The sequence below is a fragment of the Apteryx rowi genome, unplaced genomic scaffold, assembly GCF_003343035.1.
Source record: "Apteryx rowi isolate R43461 unplaced genomic scaffold, aptRow1 scaffold_177, whole genome shotgun sequence".
Classification (NCBI taxonomy): Eukaryota; Metazoa; Chordata; class Aves; order Apterygiformes; family Apterygidae; genus Apteryx; species Apteryx rowi.
The window spans coordinates 978,362-997,819 of record NW_020448052.1 but is presented as its reverse complement, the minus strand read 5'-3'; the positions used below and the strand labels follow the sequence as shown (position 1 = coordinate 997,819).

At 37.5% G+C, this 19,458-nt stretch overlaps 1 protein-coding gene across 1 annotated transcript in view; it reads right to left on the bottom strand.

The window, feature by feature from the left end:
* SLC6A11 (solute carrier family 6 member 11) overlaps nt 1-19,458 on the bottom strand; it is a 106,607-nt gene that overhangs the window by 74,573 nt on the left and 12,576 nt on the right. Inside the window, exon 5 of the mRNA XM_026061167.1 lies at nt 76-208. Within this exon, the coding sequence (XP_025916952.1) occupies nt 76-208 (133 nt within the window). The remainder of the gene's footprint in view (nt 1-75; nt 209-19,458) is intronic.

The window sequence follows — 19,458 nt, the reverse complement described above, 5'->3', positions numbered from 1 at the left end:
AAATGTAAATGACAACACACAGGATTTGGGGCATAAAAGTCATACTTCAGCTAATACACAGAGTTTTAACTTCACCTTTCCAGTTGACTTTGTTCCTTTCCAAATGCAAAAATAGCAGATAGTCCAAGCGGCGAGAAGGCATAATGCAAGTTCCCAGCGAAGATTCCCAATATATTCAATTCCGCCAGATATAGCTAGCACCCTGCGCCTGTCAAAAAAAAAAAAAAAAAAAAAAGGCAAAGTGAAATATAAAACATATACCTATGAAACACAGGGATAAAAATAAATCAGCTTCAACCAGGGACACTCCTAGTTACTGAATACTAAGAATGCACCATGTTAAGAAAGAAAAGTCTGAAGGAATCAGTGGAATATTCTCATTGGGTTTTACATCCAGTTAAAACTGAACATATATTGGATTTTTCCAGGTTAGAGACATAATCAGAAAGATTTTAAAATATTCAGTATAGCAAGTTTTTATTAAAAAACATTCAAAAGAAGCAAAACAACCTCCAAGTACTTCTGTTTGCCTCAATAACAGAGAAATCATCTAAGCTCAAAACAAAACAGTGAGTGATTTGAATCTTAACTTTTATTTTTACCTTGTAACATTTTTTATAAATGTCATCTTTAGATGAAAATATAATTTAAAAACATTTCTTTTAAAAACTATCAAACATCATGACATTTTCCAAATGGATTTTATTTAGGATATAACATTAAAACATTAATTTTTTTTTTAATTACACTTTTTGTAAAGTGTGGTCAACAAGAACATGTGCTGCATTTACTGTTTGTTTAAAAAAACCCACTCAGTTCTAAATACACAAGTCCTCATATTTCTAAGTACAGCATCTCTCCAGCTCATAGTCTGTGCCCAGAGAATTTACTAATTTGGTAAACAAGACAGATAAAGAGTATGAGTAAAACTTTTTTTTTTTTTAGTTTTGTAAAACAGGAATTTGAGAACAGAGAAATTAAGTGACTTGCCAGTATTCACATAGGAAGTTTGCAAACCCAGGCTTCAACTCTAGCCTCCTGAAATGTGGGGTAGCATTTTAATCATGAGAACAATTTCTTTACTTAAGAATGATTCTCCTACCTGGAGAATGTAAAGTCCTTTCATGCCCTTCAATTTTTACTTTAAATAAACAGTCAGATTACAGACAAAGTAAATTCTTTACCAGCCTGTAAGTAAACCATGATACTCCAGGCTGCATCGCATAAAGAGGTTAAAAGTAAAAACAAGAATTTCTTCCTGTAAACTCATCGATTTCATTAATTCCCTCGTGATTTTTCAATTACTCTTAAACCTAAAAGAAACCCTACATAGAATTAAAAGACTTTTCTTCAGGAAACAGAATTTCCCAGAGCAACAAAAGCATAACTTAACTTATATATGAAGACAGAGGTTGATATGGATTTAAAATCCAGAGGTACAGAGATTTAGAAACCCGTCATGATCTTTAAGCTACTTGGAGCAAGTAATCAGTCCTTTGCTAATCTTATACATGGAATAACTATTTTCAGTCATTCAGGCCTGCCTTAATCAAATCTCTATAGGGCTGGTCACAAGTCATTCCATGTATGTTGCCACAAATATATTTGCATATGTATATGTGTACAAATATACATTCACATATATACTTCCAGCATTCAAACTTACATATATTATGCTAGAGTCTTCTCTGAAATCTGTATTAAATGTTACTTACACAGCCTCAGAGACCCAAGGCTTACACTAACTTGCTTTCCAGAGACATTGAGAAGACTAATTAATTGAAGTTTATCAGTATTGGGATATAGTTAAAAGCCCTAGAAACAAAGTATCACTTCTTATCATCATCTGGAACAGGTAATTTTGGATACAGTTCTGAAAGACAAATTTTATATGATTACCATATATATATAATTTACCATGTATGTATAAATTGTATAAATTACCGTATATGTATAACTGAATAGTTATACAGATTGTGTAATTAATTACACTAAAACGTATTTAGGTTACCAAGTTGAGTATTAACTGAGAAAATGTCCAACCTACATTTACCCATATGAACTTAATTTTTCCTTTTGCATTTGACTCAGTCATTGGCTGAGGCAACTGTATCAAGGAATAAAAATTGTAGGACTGCGTAATTCAGAACCATGCCTAAACAGAATACAGTCAGGTCCTTTCCCTAGATGGTTGGATAGGCAGCTGGGGATCTCAGCTTGCACTCTGTGCCACCCAACAGCTGCACAGCTTACAGAAAGGAGGTGGCTCACAAACGTCCAGCAAACAGAGCCAATTTATTCTGTACATACTGAATATCCATCTACTCTTATGGTATTTCTTCACAAGGAGCAGAATTAAGGTTGTGCCAGCAGTCAGTAAAGTACATTCAGTATCTTTTAGCTGTTACTGTAGTGTCTTCCATGCTGTTTTAAAAAATGCTTACATCAAATGCAATCCTCTTCCTCATGAGGTCTGGAACAGCACACTTTGCACGTGTAAGCAGTCACAGTGAAGACTGCTACTTTCACTGACTGCAGAGAGAAAACATGCTAGGTCTCGGCACCACCGGGGAGGAATCTGATCTAGTTCTTTCAATTTTCCCCACCAGTAGGTGGAGGATGAAGGGGAGTTCTTTCACCTGCCTCTAATGATGGAAAATAGGAGGCTGGAGATGTGAGCTGCAGCTGGTGAATATTGTTGAGAATGAAAAGATCTAACCATCACCAAGTCCTTAAGCTGGCCATACAGCCGCTGCAGAACAACTTCTGGCTTTCACGCCTTCCAAGCGGTACAGCTGCTGCTCCTGCTGCAGCTCTCGCAGCCCTGGGGGCCCGGCCATTTAGAATGTCTCTGTTAAAGTGTTCCTGTTCAGCTGAAGCAGGACAAAATTTAACAGGTAGAAGAAAAAATCATTTCTCTAGCCTGAGGTTTGTCTCCTTACTTTCTAATGAATATAAATGGAGGTGTAAGACCTTTTCACTAAAAAAGAAAAAAAAAGTCACACGAACTTTTTGTAATGGAAAGTGTTACGCTATCTAAATGTAAAAGTTATTGCTACCTCATCACCATTTTCTCCTTGCCCACTAATTAGCTTTATTCTGCAAAGCTTCTGACATCATCTAGTTAGAGAGAAAAGTGATCTGGTGTGGAACAGCATCAGCTAGCAAAGAACCTATAGAACTGTCATCAAAATGCTACAAAAAATGGAAAGAGGTAGCTTTTGATGAAGGATATGTGTTAATCAAGAAGATGAAACACATTTTTTCTATCTACAGTCTAGAGCTGAAAATAACATCACTAAGCCACAATTATAGAGAAAGGCTGATGAAATGGATACTTAAAATTCAAGTTCTTCTATGCAATTTGACAGGTGGCATCATGCTGAATTTGACTTCGGATGACCTCCACCCTTTTCTACAAACTGTCATCCAAAAAGGAAAAAAGCCTTCCGAATCTTAGCTTGCCTTGAATATTAGGGTGCTACTTTCAAGAGAGCCAAGAACAAAACTGGTGTAATATGATTAAGAAGGGTCTAGACAATAAAAGGTCAACGACTGTGTACTGAGAACAGACTATAGATAACCATGCTGAAAACCATGCTAGGAGTGAATAGTCCATCCCAGGAGCCTGCTGACAATACAAGGAGCAGATAGTTTCAAAGTGATCTATTTTGATTGCAGCTACTACAAGGATTTTCAACCATTTAGTTCATTTTATAAATGGACTAAAAAGCCTCAAATTATAAATGACTCACTTTCTTCCCTCATTTGGGGACCACTGCTTCCTTGCAGAGCCTCCCAGATCAACAGTCTTAATCCACCAGTAAGATTTCTGCTCTGCCAAGGAGAAATAGCTTTGACACATCCAGCTGCTAATATCACAAAAATATTTTTCCAGAGCAAACTCTGATCTTTGCAACTCCATGACAAGAAAGTAGCACGTTATCAGCCTGTTGGCACACAGTGTACTGTGCTAGCCTGTGGTTAGAAGGATATTCATCTACACAGTACATATTGGCAACATGGAAACCACAGTGTTTGTTGTGAGATGCATATATGCTTCCTTGCTGAAAGGTTTGATAATAACCTCCTATTTCCAGTTTATAACTGGAATTCATGGAAAGGCAAATCCGGACATATCATCATCGATCTCTTACCATGAAAACAAAGATCCATAAGTAACTTGAGAAAAAGTGGTGGCTAGGTACCTTTCTCCCTAGAAAGGGATCTTTGTTCCTTTATTTGGGAGTGGGCAGGGGAGGAGAAAGTACTAGTGAACTGACTTAGAGATGTAGTCTGGAGGGAGTTTGGTTCAAGTTCAGTTTGAATTTGACAAGCAGATTCAGCCAGAGAAACTCAGAAGACAAGCAGGGGAAGCCTAAGGAATTTAAATTATTGTTTTACTTAGAAATATTCTAATTTTTATTTTCAAATGCCATACTATGTTTTAAAATGAATATTAATTTTTAAGATGAAGAAGAAAACAGTAGAACAAAGGCCATATAATCCAAAAATGAAACAAAAGGTTTGGATTTGGACCGTAAGGGCAATGTCAATTGGAGAAAATTTTTTATTTACCTTTCTTTTCAGCAAAAAATAATAATGACCATACTTCCTTAGGGTTTCAATCAAACCATCTTTTTACTGACTTCTTGGGACAGCAACAGAATTGAGGATAACAAGACAAACTAGTGACCAGCTATCTGGATCACACAACAGTCAATCCAGAATTGCCAGTCTCCTTTCCCACCTGTTGCTTTGACTCTCTGGGGCATTTTGCATGTTCCTGTTGTAGTATCCATCATATTTATTATTTTGTCCTTACTCTCAAAACCAAACATAGCACCGAATAGGTTGCAACAAATTAGCTCTTTTTCTCCCTCTCCTTCCAGTCATTTTAGCTCTGTTTTTCTATTAACATCAGTTATACTGGAAAAAAATCTCTTTGTTTTTAACATGTATAGGTCTACTGCAGTAGGACCCAGATCCTTGCTGACATTCAGGAGAGAGCATAAAATGAATCTCATCAGGTACACCCACCTCTCCAGTGTTTTTCTTTCCACACCCCTCTACAGTATCTGTTATGTTGCCCCATGTATTCTAAAGGCATTCTTTATTCCTTTAGAACTAAATAGTAAAGGATAAGCCTAAAAAATAGTTTTCTAACACACTATTAGAATAAAAACAAAATCCATTGATTTAGCTTCATTCAGTACATTCTTTTAAATTTCAGATCTTTGCACCAGGAAAGGAGCCCTTGTATAAGTGTTCCTACCTGTGCTTGCTGCATCTATTGCTCCTATCTTTAATCTGCTTTTCATTCTCCCTATTTCAAATTCTTGAATGGAGATTGTGCTTCCCTTAGAGCCTGTCATGTTCTGGACACTGCCATAATATATAAATTAGTAACAACAATGATCCTGGACCTTTGTATCTCTGAGCCACACCCTGTTAATTCCAAACACAAGAAAACATTCAAATGACATTTATATACACATGTATGCCTAAATCTGAACAGTATTTCTTTTCCAAAACATGAATGTATGAACAAGAGCAAGATGGCAGTGCTCTGGAGAAATATGTAAACTAATTCAGGTACTATAAACAGTAGAGTCATTCTAACACGGCTCTTTGCCTGTGCTAATCTGTATTGAATCTCAGCACAAGTAATTACTTGCTTTAGATACATGTATCATGGATACAGCTGTGCTGCTTTGGTGCATGAGCTGGCCTGTTCAGAGACACCTCTGCACTATACTCTCTCATATCATGTAGATATGACCTTCACAACTAAACCTCCTACATGACAAACCTCCATCAACAAGGAATGGCTTCTGGAGGATTGGTAAGTGTATTTGAGAGAGGCTGGCAACTTCCTCACTTGAAGATCTGTGTACATCTGCATGGCTGGTGAACTGCATCACACCAGTCACTAATTCCCAAGAATGCCACCTGCCCAACCTCACTGTAAATCTCCATACTCATGTCCTGCCAACAGTTCTGCATAGGGTTACAAGCTCTCCTCAGCTTTCAGTCATGAATGTGCCAACTGAGGTATCCATCTTTATCCAGCTGTTTTGTAGGGTGGTTATAGAACTGTATATTATGGGAAAGAGACATAGAAAGCTTTCAGTAATAACTCCACAGTGCTGACACCACACTGCAAAACAGTGAGCATGATGGAAGTATATGGCTGATACATTGACATAGTCAAGGCTCAAACAGATTACAGAATTGTATTAGACTCACACCTAAGCCCACATCCAGTTCCCAAAGCAGCCCATTCCAGCAGTTAGTCACGTGTATCATTATGCTGTTCTTCTCTAATGGTGTAACAGCTTCTTAACAGATAAATGCTATTACTATCTATCCCACAGACAGTGTTTCATGTATCAAAAGGCAACTTCATTTTATGGACACAATTCTCAGTGAAGACTTGAGATGAGGATTTTCAAAAGTAACCAGTTTCTGGATGCTGTCTGCAGATGATATTCAGAAAGCAAATGTTCAGCATTTTCTGAATATAAGGCTCTATGGGAAGTCTCAAGTAGCAGAGACACCTACGTTACCCATCCAAAAATCTTGGCCTGATTCTTTTGTAAAGAACAGCATAGAAAGTAAATGGCAAATTAATGGTCCCAACACAATTAGCCCTGCTGCTCCCATTTAAAAAAAGACACATAGTGCTAATCAACTTGTACTGATATGAGTATTCAAATCTTTTGAAGTGCTGTAAAATCTTTCTGTCTTTTCTTTGTTCAAGCAGAACAAAGGTTTTATGTTCTCCTTAGAAAGCCTGCAGCAACAAGTCCAGAACATATAATCGAACTATAACATACACTGTATGCAAAGAATATATCTGAGAAAGTGCTGCTTGGAGGCTAGCAGTGATTTCCTCAGCAGGCAAGATATTGCTCTCCCTAATTCCAGGGCCTGCTGAGATTCTGGCTGAAACAGTAGTAGCAAAGCAAGGTTTTGAAAGGAAGAGGCATTCAGAACTTGAAATTGTTCTGGTAAAGATTCAGTTCAGTCTGGCTGTAGGCACCCTTTTATCTGACCTTGTTCTTTTATTATTCAATTTGAATTAATCAAAAAGAGGGGGCATTTAAAAAATACATGATTATTCCTGCATCTAAGAGATGAGTTTGGTATATGTAGGGGTCAGAAGATTAGAGTTGATGACAGCTTCTCGCTCCTCAGCAGTCCAGCTTCTATCTAAATTAAAGCTGCCATGACCTTGCATAACATCACACAGCCAGCAGGAAAATACATACTGTAGATTTCACTACATCTTCTTCTTCTTTTTCTACCACTGCAAGTCCTCTAGACCACCTTTAACATTCTCATCTCTTTATGCAGAGGATAGAGAAAAAGCAAGAACAGTAAAATCAATTTTGAAAATGATGCTCTGTTGGTTGGAGTAACAAGCATTTGAAACAGAAGTTCTAGACTAAGAACCTCAGGAACAGCAAAATCTGGAAGGTTGTTTGCGCTGGTGTTTCACTTGTGATAGCAGATATTAAAGCAGAGCACAAGAAGGGAGTAAATTATGCACATTATGTAATTTATGTAGATTGTGGTGGGAACACATTGTGAATGCTTCATGGTCACTGTGAGTTAAATTATTCCTGAACAGAGGGCTTCAGCATCAGCCAAAAGATCCCCTAGCATAAACTATGCGGCATTGTACAATGAGACAATGGGATCCTGAAACAAGTTGCAAACTCATGGGGTTTTTATATTCTAATTATCAGGTCACATTAAAAGTCAAAATGAAAAATAATGCTTTTGTGAGGAGAAGATGCACTAGTTAGATAACTACACAAACTGACACCCTCAGGGAAGCCACTGCAGGTAATTGACAAAGCTAACACATAACTGAACGCCATACTTGGTAGCTCTGATACAATTCTAGGTTTGCATTTTGATATAGTTGCAGTGTTGGAACTTGTATTTCTCTGTGCTAGAACTTTCCATTGTCAAATCTGACATATCCTGAGAGGGACTAGGATGTCAGTGATCATGTGACTTAACAGATGTGCCACTACATGCCAGGCACAGTGTATATATATAGCAAGGCACATATATATCATGACTAAATTAGTCTGAGGATCTCTAGCTAAAATCCCCCAAAATTAAACATGGAGAAATATCGTTAACAAGTATTTCACTGCAATGCTTTGAATTCTTGTCACTAGAATTCGCTATGGCCTTTGGCCTAAGACCTAGATATACTAATCTTCAAGAAATACTGCAAACTCATCTATCTTCCAGGCATTTGTGGGAAAATATGCTGGGTTCAGGAAGGTTATCTAATATTCTTTTAATAAATGAAAATTTCCATAAACCGCCATACATTTAAAGAAAAATCAGGACCAATTCTGACAGAATAAAGCCCAAGAACCTATGGGTCTACTGTAATTGCCAGTTCAACAAACTGGTGGTAGCTGCAAGTAACCATTTCAATTACTGTGAAATTTGTTAAGATCACTGGTTATTAAAAGCCATTATAAGCACAGTAACTCTGAGTATGCTGTGTGAGTTTGCTGCCAACAACTTAAGACTATGTGACACTGCTGTAGAAAGGTCTAGGCTTGCAATACGGCCTGAAGACACAAATCATTAACTACTTTTGTACCTGACTGAAAACAGAAATTGATTTTTGGAGTTTTTTTTTTTTTTTTCTTTTTTAATACACAACAGTTCAGTTTCTTGAGCTGCCAATAGCCTGGGAAAGAAGCCTGGGAACTTTCAGCATCTTGAACACAATATTGAGGGAAAATAAGCTCTGTTTGGATTAGGGTTAATTTGGGGCCTACATGTTAACCCAAACTAGAGTAAGGTTTTTAATTCAGTAGAAGCAAAATATTAACTCTACACAGGACATTTTGCCTCTAACTGGAAAAGTAAGGTCTCTTCTTAGAATTCAAACCACTACTGATTCATAATATGTTTCACACCCAAAAATACATGCTATGTTTGAAGGTTTCGCCACTTCTAGCTACACATACGCTAGCTTGACTAAATGATGATGAAGAAAGAAGGTTTTTACTTGTCTTCTCATATATAACACGAAGAAGAGAAGTGATCAAAGTTAATAGGATTGAATGAATAAAAGATAAATTCAGGCAGAATAATAGGACATATATCAGTTTAACCATCAGAAATGCTGATGTTTGGCCACAGGGGTTTTTAAAGCTAGACTTGGCAATTTCACAGCATTTTTAGTACAGTGTGGCTTCATCCTGATCACAGCTTTTAGTACCAAATATTGTAAGCCAAATGCTTACAGTTTAACTTGAACCAAAATGTGAGTGTGAATAAAACAAATGAACATGAACAGAGCGGGGAAGAAAGTACAGAGACATAAGCAATTTCAACATACTTAAAGTACTTGAGAGTAAACATCAAATAATATCCATTGCAAGAAACTACATGGCATGCTATGACTTGTTGTTCTCTACATTCCAGGAGCATACTGTTGCTAATGGTTACTGCTGTTCTTCCACCTTTTCAATTAACATCACTGCACATATATATTCTGGCAAAATTTGGAAAGATAAAATCCCTTGAGGGAAGTATTTCAAAAAGTATTATATACTTACTGAAAATGCTCTTAATTTGTTTGGGAATGTACTAAAATACCTTTCAATTTAGCAGTTCAGGACATCTGAAGGGAAGAAGGGGCCCTCCGTCCTTGGAATTGATGTGGGGGAGCATATTATGAGATAATTGCTACTTTTGACTACTCATAGCTGAAAAGTAGCCTTTTAATCGAAACTTGATAACTGACATTTTGAAAGCTTCACCTTCCACAAGTGCACTCTTTTGGGACACAGCAACCACAGCACTACATTTCCCATGGGCTGGGAGAACACTGCATTTTCCTGGGAAAGGGCATCTTTATTAAAGCATTCCAATGTGTAGGGCTGTAGCAGACTCTTGAATAGAAGGAGGATTAACTGCTGCCAACGCATTGTTGAAAGGAATGTACCACGGTACTTGTTGCAATATTTCATGATTGAATCTGTTCTTCAGTTTCCAAATCTATTTGAGGAAGGTCCCTTCACATCCCCTCTCTGATTTGGAGCAGTTTCCAAGACATTTTTCTTTTACAAAAAATCAGAGAAGACCACCTCTTGAGGTCAGTTCTCTAACTCTTCATCCAGGAACATAGCTGGCATTTGCTACTTACTCTGAGCCAGATTTTGTGGGCAGCAAACGGAAAACAAATTTAAGCCACTAAGCAGGAGTGGTGCTCCTGTCCAGTGGCCTTTCTTACCTGTTCTGGCATGCTCCTTTCATACATATGGATTTTCCACACCTACTCTGTATTTACCTTGTGAACCTTGTTACTTAACTCCTTGTACAAAAGCATACAGATCTAAGCATTCGTGCTTCACAGCTTTCCCATCATTTCAGTAGAGAAGTACTAATCACTCTCAGGTATCCTTATTCCTATGTTAAGTTGAGTTTAAGTTTTCCATCAAAAAATGTGTTTTCTAAACTCCCACCTTTCTTTCTGTCTCTCACTGCACTTTATGCATTTCAGCATTCTCTGATTTCTATACACTGAATGTATTATCTTGGGTACTGCCTACCCAGATGCACTCCAGTATTATGTGCAAATAAACAAGTTTCTTTTCCATTAACAAGTCTCTAGGAAAAGAATTCTAAATTCTGTAATAAACTGCCTAGAGGGATTATGGAATCTTCTTCCTTATAGATCTTTTAAGAATAGGTTAGAAAAACATGACACAGATATAGTTGCTCTGATGTTGGCATAAGACGACAGACAGCATAATCTCCTAAGGTTCTTTCCAGCTCTTCCAGACCTCTGTGGCTTTGGTCTAAACTTAAAGAGGTCAGACATTGCTTTGATATCCCATCTGACTAAACTATAAAACAGAGCTATAACCGCAGCTTATACAGATATACAGAAACTTGAGCAGATATTAACTCAGTTCTGAAACTGGTGGGCTTCAGATTCCATGTACCAGGATCCTCTGTGGATGCCTTAACAACAAGGCATCCAAGGTTCTGGATGAAGACAATCACACTATGGACTGTTGCACTGTCAGATGCTTAGTCAGCTAGTTAGCGGTCATAAAATCAGCCTGGTGTGGAAGAGACCCTAATGGCTGCAGTATTCCAGACACACTGGAAGGCTGAGATGTTCGCCAGAGGCACATAGATGAGTAAAGTGATATTCTTTTTATCACAGAGATCAGAGGCAGCTGCTTATCTAACAAAGACTACTCATGATATCACTTTGCAATAACAAAGACTAAGCCATACAAATGTAGAAATGGCTTAGAAACAACTATTTTGAATTACTTCCCCACCTGCAGTATTTGTTCTCCATTGTCTGAATCACTTTAGTTTTCCCACTGTCTGATATATAGGATCTTAAGAACTGAATGCTGAGGTGCACTTGACCCTACATTCTTCCTAGGCAGCAGTTCTGTGAGTTCTTGCTCAAGCTAATGCTTCCTTATCCTCCTTCAGGTGACTGCTCTTATGACTGGTAGCAGCTTTGAGGGATCACCCAGGTACTGAAATTGCTCTTTTGGTTCTATCAAACCAGTGAGCTCTGCTGAACAGCACAGAAGCTTTTCTGCACTGTAATATCTGCCAGAGAGTGCATATCTGCATTTTCTTGCAGTTGTCTAATTTGTACTAATTTTTGTTCGTTTTGGAAGAGAGGTTGATCCATGCATTCGGAGAGTGTAACTCAAAGGAAGAAAAGGAACAGTTCAGGAGTAGCAAAAACTGTTAAAAGAATATTGGGATGAAAGTGAGCAAAGAGAAATACAGAATGCTTATTTCAAACAATAATAAATAAATGTACAACCAGTGATATTCCAGAGAAGACCCCATTGCTTGAGTCAATAGTCTTCAGTTTACTGACTAGACAGGATAAAACTCTCAGAAAGTAATGAATAAAGGCAAAGACAAGTTCACTAAAATTACACGCTCGCTACATTTCTTAGAATATGGACTGGTTTTCTCTCACAGTATTAATCAGAATGCTCAAGACTTGAGACTCTATTCTCCACTGCCTTACACACTCACATGATGAGCTCTTTACAAAATCTATGCTGAATGCTAAAGGATGTAAAAACAAAAGGGTTGTGGTTTAATTTGTAAACTTTGTAGCACCTTGTACTAAAATAAATGATTATAAAAGACTACAGAGAATCTGCCCCACAAAACACAGACACATTAAACGCATTAGGAGAACTTGCCCAGATCACTGCATACACTCTGACCTATATATCTGGCACAATTAATAACCTATACTATTATATTTTTAAAAAGTTCTTTAAACTGAAAATTACACTATTCTGTCATGCTTATATAACACAAAATATGTCACACACAATAAATAATACTTTGCTGGGTGAAAGAAAGTGATTATTTACATATTAAAGTACCATTCAGCACAAATAAAGATGGCAGCTATTGAATGACTTGTTCATATTCAGCTAAAATTCAGTGGTTGAAAAAAGATGGCAGTTTATCCAGTTCTCCTTCCATTAAGTTTCTGAGTCATCCTTTACTAAGGCTCTTTTATTACCTGTGAGCATGCCTTTCAGCGGGTATAAATGATTATAAGTTTGCATCCTTTGACAGTGACAGAATGGCAAAAAAGGACACACGTAAATAAAACAATGAGCTCTGGCACTCCAAAATTGACTCTTTAGGTAGACAGAACACAGCGAACTGTAAGTTTACAGTTTTATGCTTAGCAAATCTATCAGTAATAAATGGCTACCTCCCAGGATAAGGTAAGGTAAAAAAAATAAATATGTATATATCCTTTAATAAAATGAACCTTAAAAGGATCTTCTTGTTACTTCACCAGTCAACTTATTAGTATACTTACTACTTATCTACAGAATGAAGAAAAATTCTCATTAGAAGGGAACCTAACTCAGGCAGGACTTTGATAAAGAAAGTTGTTGGAGTTTCCCTTTTACAGGAAATGAACATATATTTTAACAGTGAAAACCCTTATAAATGTAAGCCCCAGACTGCAACATATATTACATATGTATTGCCTAAATGAACTCATATGACTCAGACTGCGCATTAAATTCATTCTGCTCTTATTTGCATCCATAATATACAATCTGGAACCCTTCCAGGAGTGAAGAAGCATTTAGAAGGCACATTGGCTAACTAGTTGATACATGAACGCTCCTGTGGTTTACTAGCTTGCAGAGTTCTGGGTACACAGTGAGGGCATGGGAAAACATGCAGTGATAACATTAATACCATAGAGTAGACATATATCTCATTCCTTAGAGAAGAATGACCAAAAATAAAGCATTATTTTCAGATTCTCTTCCTTCTAGATCCTAACATTTGGAAAACTAAAAATGGGTCAATTGTGTCATTTTCCAATGCACTGGTATACTTTTAGTCCCCAAAAGCATATGTTCCTTGAAAAGAAGAGAAAGAATACAAGTACCAAACTCTCACTGAAAGTCAGCATAAGCTTGGCAGCTCAGACACTTTCGCTTTTCTGAAAGTTATACATTCTAGACTGACAAAGGTTCCAAAATCTGTGTACTGTACAAACCTCTCCTGCATTAGACACCCTTTAAGGTGTTCGAAGTTCCATGTGAACTCAGAAATAGGAAATATAACACATCCGCACATTTATGAAAGTGCTCAAAATAACCCTTGCTACATATTCCTGGATACTGACTTGTAGCCTCAAACTGTCAATGCTCAGTGATTGGAAAGATATATTTCAGCTTTTAGAAGATAATAAGAATCCCTAACGAAATTCCTCTCAAATCATTGGAATTCTCTTCTGGAAAGCCACCTAATTGTATACTTACACACACCCCCCTTGTTTTTTCTTTAAGTAGCAGACAGACTATTCTCACAGGTTATGTCAGTGTGAATCACCTGGCTAGAGCATCATGCACAGTTATCAAATGTTTACCTCTTATAGCATATTTCTCTGTGAACCTACACATATCAGAACAAATTAGCCCTATTTGAGCCACATTTGCTAGTACTCAGCCTAGTTGTTCTTTCCTCTTGAAGTCCTGACAGGATAGTGTGTTGTATGTTGCTCCTTTTATTACCCATTATCTATTTTTACAGTTTTATCAAATTTAAAGGTAAGATTAAATTCACCTGAACAGACTTTCTCTACAACTGCTAGTAGTGCTTGCTAATAATGCAAGTGTTTCTTGTGTCAACCCTTGTCTTATTAAAGTTAGCACTTAAGTTATTTGGATGCCGTGCTGAACCAATTAGCTGCTAGTAAATATATACAGAGACAGATTTATTTTTATAGCTATAGATATATAAAGTGACAGATGCACACTGAAGACTTATCACACCCCACTTCTCCACTATTTTTATTCAACCTCTTTCACTGAGGTCATGGAAACTTTTTCTTAGCCAAGCCTGAGAGTTTTATCCTGTCAGATAACTTTTTGCATCATTCCACCCATCTCTGCTCTATAGCTTCTTCATACTCTCTCAACATATCGAAAGACTCCTTCAGTCTTTTTGAAGTTTTTCCTCTTCCCAACTACTTCTCTTTGAAGAAGTCATGCAGCAACTCCTTTTTCTTCAACTTTTGTCTGGGCGATATAAATCAGTTCAGCACTCAGACTGTTGCAAATTGGAACTGAAAGCACCTACAAAAAATGTAAGTCAACCTCGTGGCTCTCAAATTTTGTGTTAAACCTTTTATAGAGTCTGTAGAATTGTACTCAACTGTTCGTTCTTAATGAAATGTCCATATAGTAAGAACTACAGGCCAGAGACAAAACTGAAAACCATTCCATAATTTTGCAGAATAGTTCTTCAGGGTGAGCCCTTGGCTACAGACTCATATAACAAATGAGTGATGGTAACCTCTTACCTCTTCCACACAGAACATTTATATATGCCAATATAAAACCATGCCCTGACTGGCCAAAAATACGACTCTCTCTCTCTACATATTTCTCATACTCGCTGGCCCTCCTATTAAGTCCTAATTACAAAGAAATCTGAGAAGTGAAATTGCAAAAGAGCTGGGGCACAAGGCAGAAAAGAATAGCTAACAGGCCAAAAGAGAAAAAAGAAAACTGCAAATGTGATAATGCTAGTTCAGTCGATCTGATCTTAACTCTCAACTCTCAACCTACTTTAGGAGGTCCCAAGTCCTTTTTTCCCATTAACAACTATTGGGTCTTCATAAAATACCATCCTCTTGCAGCACTTACAGCATGATTCTTAATTAGATAAACTAAGATAAATTCTGCTGCCTCAATCTTCCATTTGTAAACTAAGAACAATAGTCTGCAGAGTTGAAATCATAAAAAATAGCTCTGGAAGGAACTTCAGGAGAGTACCAGTCCTTTCCCTTTCCCCACTGCAGGACAAGTACACCTACATCATCGCTTCAAGGCCTAGTGATTGGTATTACACAATCTTTATAGGAAATCTATGGCAATGTTTAATGAGTCTGACTCAGGAAATCCTCATGATACTGAAGCTAAATTTCCAGGTTGCCACATAAGAATACAGCTTCTTGTCCCTACCAGTGGAAAACAGACTTGTTTCTCAGTCCCTTCCTCCCTTTGGTAGCCATCCCTCCTCAGCCTTCTGTTTTCCCCCACTCTGCAATCCCAATTCTTGTATGTGGTCTTCCAGATTTTGGATCACTCCTGTTGCTGAAGCTCATAATATTTTCACGGATAAGTATGTTTTACCAGCCCCATTTGAAACCTAAGCCTAAGACTGAACTGTATATTGCAATTGCTATATTTTGCTAAGTGTATACACTTGTATTGTGATTTCAGTATATTGCTGTATCACTGCTAAATCAAAAATTCTGTGTAACATTAAATATCTTCAAAGTAAACTTTTGTATTAAACATTACACTCTCCATGTGTGGAATATCTAAAAGAACTTGGTCAAAGAGTACTGGACTCTGACAATCACCCTTCAAAAACTTGCTGATATAAACTCAAGAAAGTATCCAGGAGCAGTGAAAAAAGTTTAACATTGAAGGAGTGTGAGAAGCTTTTTTAGAACAGGAATGCCATCCTATATACTCAGAATTTCTCTGGAACCAGATAGCTGAGTCAGAGTGCTGCGCACACACCCATCAGAACTGCACAGCACTACAGACAGCTTTACTGTTTCTGGTACCTGATGCCCAAACTAGCTGAGTACTGCACTTTCTCCAGGGAATGTCACTGCGCTGTGCAGATTCATCCTAAGGGCCTAAAGAGGGTTTAAAGGAGGACAAAAAAAGGGCTAGAACTTGCTTCTGCTTCAATTAATGAAATCAACAGTCATACCTGTAAACAGATGTAGGAACATTACCACTCTGTTTTTAATTAAAACTGTGTTTGCTTCCAGCCCACTGTAGAAGAACAAACTACATTTAAATATTTAAGAGAGTTTCTTATATTTTTTAGGTTAAAATTTTTATTTTGTCCTGCACTGGGAGGGATATGCAGTGTTGTCCCTGCCTAGCAAAACATCAGATGTGACTACAGAGCAAAGAAGGGAGTAGTTCCAAGAATGATTCTTCTCCTGGAGGTAGAAGACAGCCTTCTGCCCTGCATCCAGTTCTCTGAGATCACACGAGGAAGGCTCATTATGACAAACATCTGTTAGGTGCAAAGCCCAAGTCCAAGTGAATCAGTTTTCAAAACAGCAGAAGATCTTCCAAAAAGAAAGCGTGCGTTTGTTGCATTTTCTGCATCCCTCTTTTGATCATTTAAACTAACTAAAAAAATAAGCAACTACCCTTTCTGTTAACACTCTGAATCTACAAAGAGACCAGGCTGTAGCTGGTAAATGCTCTCTCTCTCTCAAAAAACAAACAAACACACAAAAAAACCCACTCAACTACATTCTTTTCTTTATGGTTGCTACTGAAGTGCAAAAGCTGGCTTCAGGCAGAAATTTACCGCAGATAGCATCTTGCATTTAGTAGTTCTAGAAGATTTAGAAGTTTGCTTAGATACAGATATAGGAGACCATATGTAACAAAGGTGTATGACAATGGACACTATTAAGTTATAAGTGCTTGGGATGCTTAAGCAGCCTGTATTTCTATAGAACAGCTCCACTTTGAATCTGTTGAAGGTTCAAATAGATCTCATGTATAGGTTTAAAGAAGGTATTGTGGCCTTGATTTGTGACCAGAAAAATTAAGAGGACGTGTGCCAGCAAATTCAAAGAATGCAAGATCAAGCCATGCAAGGAATTACTTTTAAGACTGAATACTATTTGGATAAAACTATCAAAGTCCTTCTCCTTCTCTCCCCCAGAACGGGCAGCCTCTAGCCATTGACTAAGTATTGACTCCAATAAAGCAAAGACTTCCACATCCTTTGTCTGTCTTTTTTATTGAAATAGTAATTCTTGAAGAAGGAGATGATTTCACTTATGTATTTGCACAAAACCAGGCATGGCAGAAAGGAGGCCTCCCTACAGAGGTCTTCTCTAAGTAACAAAAATTATCTACATGAGATTAATTTAAACCCTAACAGAGTCAGAATAAACATTCCCATTTATTTTAGCATGTTCCAGTATTGACTGCCAAAAGGCAAGCTTGTCATGACATAACTAAGGTTGTGCTATTTTAGAACTTTCAAGTATTTTTAATTCTCTCTATGCAAACTATGTTCTCTCAAATATTCCTTTGCCCACCTCATCAAAATGTGCATTTTAAAGATAACTGTGTATACGTTACACCCCTACACAGAGACACACACACATTCCTACATTAACAACAATAATGAAATCATCCTTAATGTCACTGATTCTTAGAAAAATATGAAATATAAAAGCGTTTAGCATTCTTTAGCAAACAGGATATCTGACCCAGCAGCCTTACAAGCATATTATTCTGCTCCCTATGCCTTCCAACTATCAGTAGGTAGTAATATAATTACTAAAATTTTAACAACTGTGTAGTTAACGGGTATTTCAAATAGTTCACATACAATCTTTTCTACAAAAACACAGTTTCTATTTTTGCCAACATTGCAGGCAAAACTTTCTATCTTATCATACCAACCATTTTTATCATATCAACCCAACACTACAAATTCCCAACAGACATTCTAAGCAGTATACAGTAAAATAAATGTTTTATGATCTATATCTGGACTGAAACAATATTGAATAAAGTATAAATGGTATCATTCTAAATAACTAGAAAAATAAAAAATTTTTTCATGGTGCACTCGCAATCAGAAAAACGGAAGTTTATTGTTAACTGAAGTACCCACATCTAGTGAGGATGTGTTCATAACACTTAAAAATTACTGTTCCAAAGCATAAAGGTGCAGCTCCTAACACCGTACTTTTATCAGGAAGACTAAAAATTTCCATTATAACAGCCGGTTTTCAGATACACATATATCTATTCAGAATTCCACTGACTGAGCAAAAGTTTTGTGATAATTGGTTTCAAAAGTATTAATGGAAATTTTTGGCTGCACCCAAAACCCAGGCATAAGAAGAAACATTTACTGCAATTATCTGAAAGCCTTATCTTTGAAGAAAAAGAAAAGCACATATATGCAATGTTCAGCGTAGACTTCTTCAGGAGCCAGATGAAATCTCCCCAGATTTCCCAGTCGATATGCTCTAGCACTGCCTACTTACTATATGGAATTTGGGGAACATCAGAAGGAACAAAACACCTGGGGGACTGGGACTAAGAGAGACTGGAAGATAGGCTAGGCTGAGACTATCTGGACAAGAAGGCTGGTCCTTCTCAAATTAGCAGACAGGCAGAAGAAGATGAAGAAAGCAGAGAGATGGAGGAAGAACAGTTTGTGATTAGCTGGGCAAGGAATCTAGGGAGAAAGGAAAAAACACCTGGGGAGCTAAAACTGGAGACCAGTTGGCATCCATCCTGAGAATGGATGCGAGTCTGGGGCATCTGCAACAGGCTGGATGAAGACTGGGACTAGAAGCTAGAAGTGGGAACAAGAAATATACCTGATTAAAGACAAGTCAGAGGGCAACCTGAACTGTCCAGGCAAACAGACTAGGATTAATTGTAATACAAAGAAGAGACAGCACTTGGAAATATATTTGAGAAGGGCAGGATTGGATATAATCCTGGGGAGGGATGCTAAACTGGATAGTCGTGGCAAGGGCACTGGCAAACTATGGACAAGGGAATAATAAATCAGCTGAGGAGTTAAAAGACAGGAACTGAGATAGCTCACCAGTGTCCTAGAAGCATGCTAACTTCTAGGTTCCACCAAAACTCATCTGATAAAGTCTGGACCTAAGATGAGAAATATGAGAAATGAAAAGCTGATTTACATACACAGGAAGAGGAGGCTAGGACAGGGAACTAACAATCAAAAAGCTCACCCAGCATCCTGGAAGCCCGTATTTATAGCCTTCCTCTACTTTAAGGCATGTAAACTTTTCTACCAAGAGAAGTCGCTAACTGT